This window comes from Poecilia reticulata, chromosome 15 (genome assembly GCF_904066995.2).
Source record: "Poecilia reticulata chromosome 15, P_reticulata-male-v2, whole genome shotgun sequence".
Classification (NCBI taxonomy): Eukaryota; Metazoa; Chordata; class Actinopteri; order Cyprinodontiformes; family Poeciliidae; genus Poecilia; species Poecilia reticulata.
Window position 1 is genome coordinate 15,035,381 of NC_088844.1, and position 13,996 is coordinate 15,049,376.

General features: G+C 39.6%; 1 protein-coding gene across 1 annotated transcript in view; it reads left to right on the plus strand.

Annotated features, from left to right (window-relative positions):
- lrmda (leucine rich melanocyte differentiation associated) overlaps positions 1–10,161 on the plus strand; it is a 229,755-nt gene extending 219,594 nt beyond the window's left edge. The window contains exon 7 of the mRNA XM_081616124.1: positions 6,293–10,161. Coding sequence (XP_081472250.1) covers positions 6,293–6,372 — 80 coding nt within the window. The 3' untranslated portion in view covers positions 6,373–10,161. The remainder of the gene's footprint in view (positions 1–6,292) is intronic.
- The last annotated feature ends 3,835 nt before the right edge of the window (positions 10,162–13,996 follow it).

Here is a 13,996-nt window from a genome sequence, read left to right on the forward strand (position 1 = left end):
ATTAAAAATTGTATCTGCCTTTATGTTGAACATGATGACATGAAATATTTGCTAATAGTACTCACACAACTGCACATCTACATTGTTTTTAAATGTTGTACAAAGTTATGTGAGGTTCAGTCCAGTATCATATTTCTATACACTTCAGTTCCTCCAATCTGTTGTGAAGCCATATTTCCACAATACCACTGCTACAATTATGCAAGTGCTAAGCAAATAATGCATCAATAACTAAATAATTGGAGTAATAAACCTCCAGCCCAAGATGGTGACAAATATAGATAAAAATAAAAAACACACTATGCTTCCACCACTATTATAATTTTAGGCCTTCCTTCCACTGCACAGACAATATATTTGACAAAGCAATATCATGAAAAGCATACTTCATGTATGTGACGTGATTTCATGTTTTATATAAAGTGCTGTATTTGTTTGAATTGCAAAGTTCCTGAATAGCATTTTTAGATATGCCAACATATATAGCAAGATAAGATGAAAACTTTATGATGCCAATAATATACGATAATGTTTACCCACATTTCAAAGGTGCTCTGGAGCTTATGTGACTGTTTATATAGTTTAATTTTTGTAGACTGATTAAAATTATGAACCATCCTAAACTAACGATTGATCCTGGTGAAAGTTGTCTTTAAGGAAATTGGTTGTCTGCAAATGACTATGTGGTCCAAGTATGGGTCGAAAGAAGGGAGGTCAGTAAGAAAAGCAAACACTTGGACACAATCAGAAAATAAAAATAATGAGTTGAAGACTCCAAAGAACAGAGAGGAAAAGAGAAGTGTGTGCAGTCAAAAACAAAAAAATGGGAGGACAGATTTGGAGAAGGGACAAGACAAGAAAATAGGAGTGTGCAGAGCAAATTCATTCTGAGAATAGATAACCTTGATGTTAAAAGCTACATCCGTTGGACATGTCTTTCTGTGACATATTGATGGCCCTTGAAAAAGAGTCGAGCTGATTTTGTGCAGGGAGCAGTCATTAAACCCACTCCATCTCCCATCTCTCTCTAACACCCCTCTTGTGAGTGTGTGCTGATTAAATGCAAAACTCTGGAGCAGGCTTTTAGAAAATATGGGAAGGAATTCAGACAGATTCATGCATGCAGATTCATGGAGGTCATACTTTTTCATCTTGTGTGTTTTCAGTGTACAATAAAATCCAAAAATAAAAAAAGAGAAAACTTGCATTTTCAGCGGTTATGCACATCTAATAGAGGGTCTAAATATATTTTATTTTGGCACAAATCTTACCTTAAACCTAAACTTGGCTCCTATTCTACATTTAAAGGTCAACGGACAGAATCAGTAGTAGTCCTGCAATGTTTGAATTTGTACCCAAGACCCCTGTGATATTTTTGCAGTATTGTGTGATGTAGTGACTGCTAAATTACTGGCCCGATGTGGTTTGGAAGTGCCTCCTGGGCAGTACAATTTTATCATTGCTACGGAAAACTCAGATGGAAGGAGCAGCTTGGACTTTGTTGATACTTGTCACTTTCAGGTCAGGTAGCAGAACTCTAAAGGCCAATTCATGATGTCCATGCCCACAAGGGTCAGAGTGACCTAAATACTGTAATCTGTCCTATTTTGCAAGAGTCTTTACACTGCAGACCAAGACTGGTAAACTTCAGAAAAGTGTGCAGTACAAAATTAACTTCAGTGTGTTAGAGAAACCAGCCTTGTGTTTGTTTGACTTGATGTACAGTCATATTTTATGAAATGGAATATATGTTTCAATAAGGTTTGTTTGTCAGATTAAAAGTACCTATACAGGTAATAAACATACTTTTTGTGACACTATGTTGTATTAAAAATTATTTCAATGGTCCAGCCTTAAATTTGTTTTCATTAAGCTGCAAGTGGAAAACCATAAATATCAAAAATAAACTTGAAGACATTATTCTATGTGCAATGTGCTTTACTAAGTGAATCGGGTTACCTAAAAAGATGATTTTTTAATTTGTTGAATTTGTTCATAATAGATCCCTGCTTTTAGGGAATTTGCCTTTAAAAGGTGTTTCATTTTCTTCAGATGACCACAACCAGAACAGAACAGAATGCTTGCAATAATGTTAGGAGAAACTTTTTTTTTTGTCATAAAAGCATCTACATGCACACTGTGCTTGCTTTATTGTAGTCAGGAACAAAATATCTGCATGCTTAATCCTTTAATCCAAATAAAATAAAACCACAATAAATTCTATTTAATACACCAGTTTGAATAGGATAAGATAGCCACTTTGTTTATTTGTACATTGTCACATCCTTTGAACTATTGGCATTATCTATTTGCATCTTACAAACAAAAGAAACACTACAGATTTAATTTGAATATGGTAGAAAACAGGTAAATCTTTCACATTTATAACAGACAATATAAAGTCAAGTTCACATTAGCATCTTTTTCAATGCATGACACCCAGAAAGGAGCAAAGGTAATCTTGCAAAGAAATAGTCTGGAATCATATCAGAATTTTCTATTTAATTTTTGTTTTGCTGTTGACATGTAAGGTTGGAATCTTGGTTAATGCTTCACAGTTTTGCTCTCAAAATGGTGATAATATAATCTAAAATTTTAGTCGGAAATATTTAAAAACAATATTTTCCTGTAAAATTAATTACTGTAGTTTTACAGCATTATTTTTGCAAATAAATCAGAAAACAAGGTCAAAGAATTTAACAATTCCTTTGTTAATGTCACAAAATTCATCCTTAATGCTGCACCTGCAGGAGATAAAATGGTCTGAAGGTTTTTACATTTTTAGTGGCGCTAGTTTGACTCAGGAAAAAATTCTCTTGTTTTAAATACAACAAGACGTGTAGTGCAAAGCTGTGACTGTTACTCCACCAGGCCATTATGGAGGCAATAGCCTACTCATAACTTTGTTAATCTGTCACATCAATGGGGGTTCCCACTGTTCTCATGGAGAGCAGAGTTTATGTGCTGAAGTTGTAAATATGTATGGGAACATGACAGTGTTAGTGATATGAGCACACCCAGCCATGGCTTAAGATACACTGAGGATACTGTGGAGTGCTGAGTTTGGCATGGTAATATTTGTCATTAAGTATGAGTTCATCAGGCAGAACCCCAGGGGCGTGAGCGTAGCCTCCGAAGGCATTATGTAAGCGTGAGTTTGGCTTAGTTACTCCCTTCCTCGTTTCCAGCAGGCCAATCTTTCTCCTGGTTTCTCTTGTAATAAGTGCAAGCTCTCGCTGTGAGGGGGAAGAAAGCAAGCTGGAGTGTGCTGTTTATGCACACAATGCGGCACTTAATGTAGTGCAGAAATGGAGAACTGTCACATTTGTGCACTTCTTCACCCACTGGGAAGCAGACAGCAGACCCTGATCTTTGTTCTTCCATTTCTTCTAATTTACTCCTCTTCCTCTTTATTACACACAAGCGTACATTAGCGCTGCTGGAGAGAGCTACAGGTCACTCATCGTCCAGACCTTTCCAATTGGTGCCAGAGAGCTACAAAGTGTGGCCTCTCCAATCATTCTCAGTACCCATGGGCTGAAGTTGAGTTCAGCAGAGTGTGAAGGCTTGTGGGGCCTTTACTTTAGTTCCTTCATCTGTGAAGGTTATCTCTGAAAGGCTTTGGTTGCAAACCTACAAATATATCCCCTCTAGGTAATGTCTTATAGGAGACTTGGTTCTGGTGCCTCAGTGGGTAATCTCTTTAAGGGCCCTACTCCTGGAGAGAGTGAGTTTTTCGCTGGGTACACTGTGAATATGTGAAAGACCCTGGCAACCATTTGATCTGAGTGCTGTGAGATACCCTGAGTCCTGTGGTGTCAAGCCCAGTATACAACCGTGGCACCTTTGTCCCAAGGCAAATCACGGCAGCTGGAATTCATCCCCCCACTTCCCCTATACTTCCAACCTCCACACTGTCAAAAAAAAAAAAAGCATATACACACTCATGCGCACGCAAACACACACACATGTATACATCTCTCATACACCGGGGGAGCAGGCAGGCATGGAGCTGGTCTTGGATTTTATCGGAGGTGACAGCTTCTCACACTTCAGTGTTTGGATCACCTCAAGTAGCTGGGCTATGAGGGGAAATGAGCACTGCTCCACTACAAAGTCCAGATTTAGATTGACTGAGCTTGTCCCCGGGCCTGTGGGCTTCTGCTGCTGCCGTACTGCTCCTCCGCCTGACAGAACACCCACCACTGCTGCAAGGGACTGGTGTGCTGTGTGGGTTCCTGTGCATCTCTGTGCACCACATATGTGCACTTGTGTGTTGTGTGTGTGTGTGTGTGTGTGTGTGTGTGTGTGTGTGACTTGGTGGAGCCTACTTTGAAGAGTCAGAGAGAGCGGGGAAAGAGAGCGATGTGTCAAGTTTGGTTAGAATTGAGGGTGGCATCAGAATATGCTTGGCACTAATATGGCACCAGTATCTCTGTCCCCGTTCCTGCTTTCTGTCACTTAGTTGCCATTCTCTTCCCTCTCTTGACAATGTCTTTTTGGATTATCTGATTGGACTTACCACTTGGAGCGTCCCTCATCCCTCTGTGACACTGCCTCCCCCATATGTCTCTCCACTCCTGCCTTGTCTCTGGCCTGCCTCCTTCCCCCTCCTCCTATAATGCGCTTCATGTCTATTTAGAAAAGCTGGTGAAAGCCGTATCTGTTCTGCTGTCAGAGGATCATTGACAGCACTAATGCCACTTGTCCTTGCCTCATTTGGAAAGAGATGACACTGAGGTACAGCCCTCTGCACTAATCAAGACGGGATGTTAGTGTTTGTGACGTTGGCACCACAGCAAACTGACCACAGAGCGTTTGGGCCAGCCATCTGCCTGAACAGCACCACCTCTCTGTACAACAGAAAACCACCACAGACAACCTTCAGTTCTATAACATTATAGGTATGTAGATAGGGGCCAACGACGTAGACGCATATACGAGAGCTTAAGTTTGTATGTCTATTTAACCTTTTTAGGTGTAAATGATTACAGGTTCAGCTACTTACCCTCATCTTTTGCAGCTAATACATAAACGTATTATTCTTGTTTCAATACTGAACATAATTACACAATGAAAACACTTTGAAATTACTAATATTTTATCTTTTTAGTCAGTGAAATATATATGTATACATATATAAAAGAATTATGAAAGAATAGTTTACCTTTGTAAAAAAAAACTTTGGGTTTTCCTTTTTATAGTATGTATTAGAAAAAATAACTAATAATTTTAATACTGTATTAGATATATCTATTTTTTGTAAAATAAATGTACCTTAGACAGCTAAGATAGCAGCTACAACAACTGAATGGATTTTATGTGGATCATAGTTGATTTTACTTATACCAAAGCAGCATTGTGTCTGAGCTCTTATGTGTTTGGTTTAGGTAAAGTAATTTTCTCTATACAAGAAGGAGAAATGTTTGTCGGTCCAAACAGTTTTAAAGTAGATCTACAGTGTTTCGGTGCTATTGTCTCCTGGTGTCAAATGACCGTTTTTCATTTGTTTTGAGAGAAAGACTTCCTTTAACTTTGTTTTGTTGTTGTTTTATTTTTTTACTTGCTTTCTTGTCATGACATCTGTACAACTTTGCTGCGCTTTATGAAAATCAAGCAGAACTGTAAAATAAGCTGTATAAACAGCATTCAAGTGGGGGGGGGTTTCTGCCTTTCTTTCGCAAGTAGTGATGAATGATTCATATTAATAGCAGAGGCAACTTTATATCACAGAGAACAGTCTGCTAAATCAGTTTTACTGATATTTTAAAACAAAGAAAAGATGATTAACTGTCTTGTGTTGCTTACTTGGAATCAGCGCAGCCTTTTTTCTGGAAAATGTGGCTTTTTATCTCCACTCTGAGATTTCATAAATGATGCTAACATTTTTTGGACAGACAGCTCATGAAGAGCTTCAAAGAATAAAACATTGCAGCTCTGCTACAGTCATTCAGCCTTTCTGTTATCTGCTAAAAGGCTTTCTCTCTCACTTTTTGCAGCTCAAAATGACAAAGTGTCCTTTTAATTGACTTGCCACACCACATCCACACTGAACTTATTGTCATCATGGACAGCAGTGCTACATTTGTGGCACTCGCTGATTGGAGAACAGCTTTGAGTATCTGACCGGTCGGTCACCAGACAGGCTGATCAAGCTCAAAACTTTGCAGTTCTGGTCATGAGTCCATTTCTCTGCTTCTCCAGTCATGAATGGAGCTGCTATAGAATTGCTGGCTTAAAAAGATAATCCAACCATGATTTACACCTAAACTTTGTTTTCTTCTCTTTTTAGGGGTATTCGCCAAGTGTCGCTACATCTACTACGGCAAGCACTCAGAAGGCAACAGATTCATCCAAAACGATCAGCTCTGATGTCCACAGGATGCTCTCAGAGGAGTCGTGTTTTTTTTTTTATTTATTAAAACCACTGGGGATTTTTTTTTTTATTCCGATCACCTAATCTACTGCTGGAAAACAAAAGATAATTTTAATCCAAATATTCTGTTGTACTTATGCATGATGAATGCTTTCTTGTTCATATTAAATTTTAGAGCCATAGTTTTAGTCTCCTCTCCTGAGCCGAAACGACTTCTGTTTTCCTGCTTGCAGCTCAGAGTCAGAGATGACACTCCCACTGACATGATTGCCTCTAAGCATCAGCTGCAACACAATTCTCTCACACACACACGCACACATACGCACACACAAGGAACGTCTCCCTGCCTTATTGTCTTACACACAGCGAGCAACAAACATATCCAGGCAATTGCTTCCTTTTCTTTGACACCAATGATGGATCACTTGTCCACAACAGCTACTAATCAAGGGTGAAGGGGGTGGCGGTCACACACCTGGGCCCTGACATGGACTCATCTTCTTCATTCTTGATTTCTCTGATTTTTTCTTTTTTTCTCTCTCCTGCGCTCGTTGGACTTAAACTGCTGTTTAAGTCATTAAGATAAGAGGTGAGAGAAACCGGTGAAAGCAGCAATAGCTGAGAATCGGTGTCTTCAGTAACATGCACAGCAGCATTCCAGATTTTGACATTGTTCTAGACAGTGAAATTGTGTTTGTGGGAGCTGTAAATAGGTTTCTATTCTTATTGCTGTTTACATGTTACAGAGCATTGTGGGATTACATCCTCCTACACCATTTGATATGTTTGGCCCATCTGGAGCCCTAATTACCTGCATGCCCTTCAAAACATGAAGCTTTGCTCTTTTTCTTACCATTATCAGTTCTCCTTTTGGCACCTGCTCTGTTCTCCACTAAATCTGTTGAAATTTCTGCTGGATTCACTGTTAAATTGGAAGATTTTTTTATTTCTTTTTTACAATTTTTACTAAAACAACTACCTTGGTGAGGATCCCCAATAAAATAATTCATGCTTTACATAAATTGACGTTTTTAAAGATTTAGGCACCCTAGTCAAATTATTTAACAACTGATCTCCAAATTCAACTCTGTAGCAAACAGTAAGAAGCTACGGATTAAATATCTGTAAAAACACGCCTATGCAAAATGTTCATAAAATGTCACCAGCATTTCATGTTTAAGGTTGGTGCAAGCACTTCATCACCATAAACACGAGTGCTTATCTAGCTACTGACTTGTGCAATGTGCACAGTTCAGCACACATGGTTTATAAACCCTCAATCAGCTTAAAAGAAATGTGACAAACATTAATGTTACCAAAAAGAGAGATACAAAGTGAACTTATGTCTAAACTTGGCTAACAATAGCTAACTAGTTAATGTTATCTAAGTGAAAAATTATATGAAGTGAAATTATTCTCTAGAGCGAACTAAAACCATTAGCACAAACCACTGACTATTTTCTTGTCACACAACATCTTTTTCCATCTGTCCATTTCTGGTAGAAGTTTAGTGAAGTCTGATCAGATTGTTGTACAGTTCAAAATGGCGGCCTGTTAAGACTGATGAGACTCGTTCCAATCTTTTTTCTAACCTAACAAGTTAAAACAGCCCAGCTGTGAAATGTCATCAACTTACAAAGTAACTGAGCTGCACAACAGGTAAAACTCATCAAATGGAGTGTAAAATTTATCTTTGGGATATTTTTCCAATAAAAGAAAGAAATGTCAGAATGAAATCATACTTTACTACCAGATTCTCATAATTCATTTAGCATTATTGTTCTTATTCCTGTTGAGTTTTTTTCCTACTTTGTCATAGCCTTTGTTTGTACTTACTGTGATTTTTTTTTTAAAATTTGTACTGCACTTTCAGATATAAACGAGCTGTGAAGACATACACTGGAGTTTCTAATCGACTGTCCTGCTTATGTGAATATTCTTGTTTTTTTTATTATTACTGTTAATCTCGCACACTGTGTTTCTGGTACGATGGCTTCAAGGGAACCTTCCAGATGAAGATTTTGAACAAGCGCTTAATTTCTAACACCTGATCTAAGAAAAGAAATATATATATATATCATTGCCGTGTGATTAAAAGGGCTCAACTCAAATGTGTTGAAGTTGTGTTGGTATTTATGTCGACTCCTGGACCGGTTCATTACACTGATACCTAACAATAAAATATTATTAGTTTTGCATAAAGCCTATAAAATGGATCAAAGGTTATTTCAGTGTTACTTGTTAATCCATCTGAAATTAAATTTCTTATCATGACTACATTTTAGTGCTGAAAAGAAGAACAAATTTGTGAGAACATTGAGAGGTTTAATATCTGTGGGGCTCGAAAGCGGCCATGTTTATGTTCAGTACAGCATGTCACTCATCTACAAGCAGATTAAGAAAAGGTCAGAGATAGCCTAATGCAATGTTTGTTCACAATGTCTCTCTTTGTTTAGTTCCCTGTTTTTATTAGCTTAAACATTTGTTCCAGTTTCAGAGACGTGTGTATGCGTGTGAGGACAAGAGAGAGTGCCTTCCTGCGTGTGTTTATACACTTCACAACTTCCTACAGGATTGTGTGACCATATTCCAGATGACATGCTGCTCAGGAGCCTGGTCACTAGTGCTGGCGCTTCAGAATGACAAGGTTTATTTGTCTGTGTTTTGATATGCTCAGAGGAAACTGGGGCTGACAGCCGGAGGAGGCAGGAAGAGGGGAGCCACAACAAGTCCCCCCCACCCTCCACAAAACACAAAATGTCATCCTTCCCCTGGCTGCAGCATGCACCCAGCCATCCTGCTGAAAAGAGCAGACATTTAAAACTTTGTGACATGTGTCACAGGCACTGCCATTGAGCCTGTGCCACTGACGGAGCTGGAATTGACAGGCTCCGAGCCACCGGAGCTGGCTGGGGGACACACCAAGTTTGGTGTGTGTCACTTCCCATCCTTGTCAGGGACGCATCCTGAGCTGCCACACCAACACAAACTGCATTACAGGGTGGGTGGGGAGTGCCAGAAAGGGTTGACATATGCTTGACGTGCGCCTCTGTGCATGTGAAGGGATGAATGGGACGCTCTGCATCACAGACAGTAGATTAATTAAGGTATGAGCCACAGATCTACCTGTAGGCAATGACCCCCGTGATCCTCGGCTCTATTGCCGCTGCTGCGTCTTGGGAACTTTGCGGATGAACAAATGGCACACCACTTCATCACTGCAGATCACTGACATTCTGATACAGTAACCCTGGAGGCTCAACTCCAGTGCCTCAGTGTGTGCATATATCCGTCTGAATGTGTGCACTTATATAGATGGTCTAACTTTTAAGCTAATTATTTAACGTGTAGAATTTTGCAGAAAAAGATTAATACAATTTGTCATAAGGCTGTTAAATAAAATATGGGAAAAGTGAAACACTGTGAATACTGCCTGGGTGCACTGTAATTTTAAAATATTTGTATTTTTTATTTTAACAGGTGTCTCTCTCACTGCTTCGTTGGAAATGTACAGGTACAATCAAATCTTCCAGGTTGTGGGACGGCAGTATCCGTACAAACAAAACCTAATTAAAAGAGGAGTCTATTTATGATTGGGCAATATTTATTTAAATTTGAACCCATGGCATCATCCCTCTGTGTGTGAGTGAGCAGTATGGGCCTTTTTTCTTTTCTTTGGGATTGGCATGGGGCTTTCACTGGTCACAAGAAAGGTTGGATTTTTGATTTGTTTTAAGCTGATAACCAATGAGCGCTGGTCAAGAATAAAATCATGCATTTCGGTTCACTGGCTGATTTTCTGATGAAGCTCTACATTATGGTGCACTAGATTTTAAAATGTTCACCGCTGTAGAAATACCTTAAGTTCTAGGAATAGTCCATGCTATGTTGGCTTTATTGAAGCTTGTGGAAAGTAGTTTCAGAAATCCGCTGTATTAATAACGTGTTCAACTTTGTAACTTTTTTTTATCACGCAAGGCAAGTTTTTTTTGTATAGAACATTTCAACAACAGACAATTCAAGCTTTTTTTTTACATATCATGTAACAACATACAAGCAACAAAACATTAGAGTTTCTCAAATGTCTTTAAAAACACCATAAAATTACTAGATTACTAGGGATAATTTACATTCTAGTTATAGTGAAAGGCAACTCTAAGCAAATGAGATGTTAACCTTGATTTAAAGGAACTCGGCGTTTCAGTGCTTGCAGTTTCCTGGAAGTTTAATTCCACATCCTGAAAAGCAGTGGGACCTGCAGTGAGAGACAAATCACCCCATCAGCAGCGATCAGCCCACAGCCTGATGATTGATTGACATTACTCAAGTTAAAGAAGATGGAAGGAAAAAAAGACATCTTTATGAATGACAACTGTCCACCGTACAGAGGAGCAGCCCTCCTTGCTTAAGGAACATCTTCTTCACTTTCTCGTTCCTATCCTCCATCTCTCTCTCTCTCTCTCTCTCTCTCTCTCTCTCTCTCCCTCTCTCTCTCTTGCTGACATGCAAACCCTGTCTCTCCTGCACCTGACTGCATTTGGCAGCACGCTGCTGTCTCATTTGATCCAGAGAGGCTTGAGGGGGAGAAGTGGCCCTTATTTCCGGGCCTGGCTGGTCCTCGATGAGTAACATTTGTCATTCAAGGTTGTGCTGTTGTAATTAGCTTGTCAGTGGACACCGGGCTGAGCTGGCTCTTTCTGCTAAGAAATATGGACAGACTGACACGGGACCTGACAGCCAGTCGATAATGTGGCAATTAATGTCATAAATAATTCCACTGCCAATTATATCAAAATGGACCCTGTTCTTTCACAGGGCCTGCTAGTCCCTTATCATTTCCTCTGATAAGGGGGAACACCCATCTTCCTCCTCCCTATAATTATTAGGCTTTTTATATGTAAATATAATCTCACTTCTCTAAGTGTTTATAGAACAGGGGTGCGCAAGTACCTGGGGAGAGACAAGAACAATAACATGCTAATGCAGTGCCTCGCAAAGTATTTTTAGACCTTGAAATTTGAACGTATTTTATCGAACTTTGACGTGCGCATACATGTGAAATGGAAGAAAGAGTACTGCTATGCATATAAAAACCTGAAAAGTACAGACTTTGTGTGTTTAAAATCAAGCGCGGCCAACTTTCATCCAAATTGTAATTAGCGACTGCAGCTGTTCTTTATGTGACTTAATCTCAGTCTAAATACAGCTGTTCTGGGAAGGCCTCAGAGGTTTTGTTAGAGAGCATTTGTAAACAAACGACGTCAAAAGATCAAGGAACACGGCAGACATGTCGGGGAGAAAATGATGGAGAAAGTTACAGCAGGGTTTAGGTTGTAAAACAATATCCCAGTGTTTGAACATTTCATTTAACTCTGCTCAATCCATCATCTGAAAATAGAAAGAGCATGAAGCCTATGAAGACATGACAGTCCACCCAAGCTGGCACTCAGGGCAGAAAAGCAACCAATAGGCAGAAGATTCTGTTAACGTGACAACTAATATTTGTGCTCCCCAAATCTGGCTGCCCGTCATGTAGGAAACACAGTAAGAATGTGGATGGAGGTGTTCTGGTCAGATGAGACCAAAATCAAACATTTTGCCAAACATCCAAAATTTTATCACCCTGAAGACACCTTGTTCAACTGGAGACATAGTGGAGGCAGCATCATGCTGTGGTGGAGTATTTCTTTCTACAGTGATACAGAAGTTGGCCACAGATGATGGGAAGCTGCATGGAGCTGCATGTAGGAGAATCCTGTATATAAACCTACAGACAAAGCTGCATTGGAAATATTTCTTAAAGCAGTCAAAGCCCAGACCTAAAACCAAATGAATTGACTTGAGCTAATTTGGAACTTACGCAAACAAATCAGACAGACATGCCCCCGAAACAGCTGGAGCTCTGGTGAAAGCTGTTACAGCAAAGCATTGAAACACGGGGGGCTGAACACAAGTGCACACCACACTTTTCAGATATTTATTTATTTTTACTTAACATAATTTTTCTTCCATTTGGCATTAATGTATTTGGTTTATCTCATATCCAAATAAATCCCCACTCCGATAAATTACTCAGATATTTGTAGTTGGAATATGAGATAAACCACAATTCTGAAAAGGCACATTGTGGGGACCGGCCCCGGCCCCGGCCCCCGGCCCCCGGCCCCCGGCCCCCGGCCTTCACGTAGGTTCAACAGGAAGACCAGATGTCGCTGACATGATCAGCGGTGAGGAAGAAAAACTTTGCTTGAAAGCGTGCACAACGAAATGAGAGGTATCGATTCGAGCTGATATTCTAAAGGTTGCAAAAGCTTAACCAGCAGTGAGAATATTGATCCTGACATCAGTTTGTTTGGTGGGAAAAATTATATCCATTCCCTGTCTTCAAGATGCAGGTCAATCAATTACAGCGAGTGAGAATAAACGATGAGCCCAAACCCACACGGGGTTCACTGCATAGTAAATGTGCGGCGCATTGGAAGGAAGTAAAAGCGGAAAAGAAGGGAATTTGCCCAGAAATGCGTTATTATCCGGCTGCCCGGCCTGCTTCCATGAGCTCATTTGTCTCCACAAGTGACTCACTCACTGTGAACGGCCCCCATCAGCACGACACTAAACTCTCCCCGTGAAAATGTATGAGCAAATAAAGTGAGCTCAGCACATGTAAAGCCCTCCTAATGCATTGTAAAGCAGCTTTAAACACATCAGATGTATCTTCGGCGTCGGGAAGGTCGCCTGGATAGTAATAGATGGTCTATGCCGCGGAGTCTCAAGGTCGTGTCAAATTCGACTACATAATGCATGATTTCCGGTTACTCACACTGGCACCAATCACACGGTGCACGGCCTTGAGATGAACATTTTGCAGAGTAAATCAGCCTCCTCAATGGCGTTTCTATTACCCCTCCATGTGCAGTGACAGAGTAAATGAATAATTCTAAATAATAACACATAGCAACAAATCATATTTATTAGCGCATGAGAGAAAAGCAGCAGCGGCTATAAAATTGTTTTTTTTTGTTTCATGTTTTTTTTTTTTTCATTCTTTCATCTTGCCTGTATGGTTTTAACATCTTTTTTTTTTGTTGCTGTTGGTTGTGTTCAGATGTGTAAACATGTCCTTTGTACTTTATGGAGATGAGGGTGTCACTCCTCCACTTGTCACTGTCCTCTTATTAGATTGTGTGTATAATTATTGTGTCATTCACTGCACGAGAGCTGCTTTCTTTGAATCAGGCAGTTAAATGACCCTGTTAGCATAATTAATTTAAGCATCCTGGGGGGGCGGCAAAGTTGCAGACTCATGAATATTAATTATTGTCAATTTCAGCTCTAAATATTGTAATGAAACACGCTTTTGTTTTCTGTTTGTTTTGAAGTGATACGCTTGTTTGTTACATCAGTTCTTGATTTTTACCTCCCTGCGATGCTCCTTTTAGCCGATTTACGTAGAAAATGGCAAGATAAATATTTCAGCATGCATTTTCATTTGTTTATTTTAACAATCATTGTGCAGGGAAACATTCATAAAATATACAGTTATGTGGCAGAGGGCATTTGAAATATGTATTTGAATGTTAGGTCCTACAGCTACTCTTCATTCAATGCATCAAAGATTGA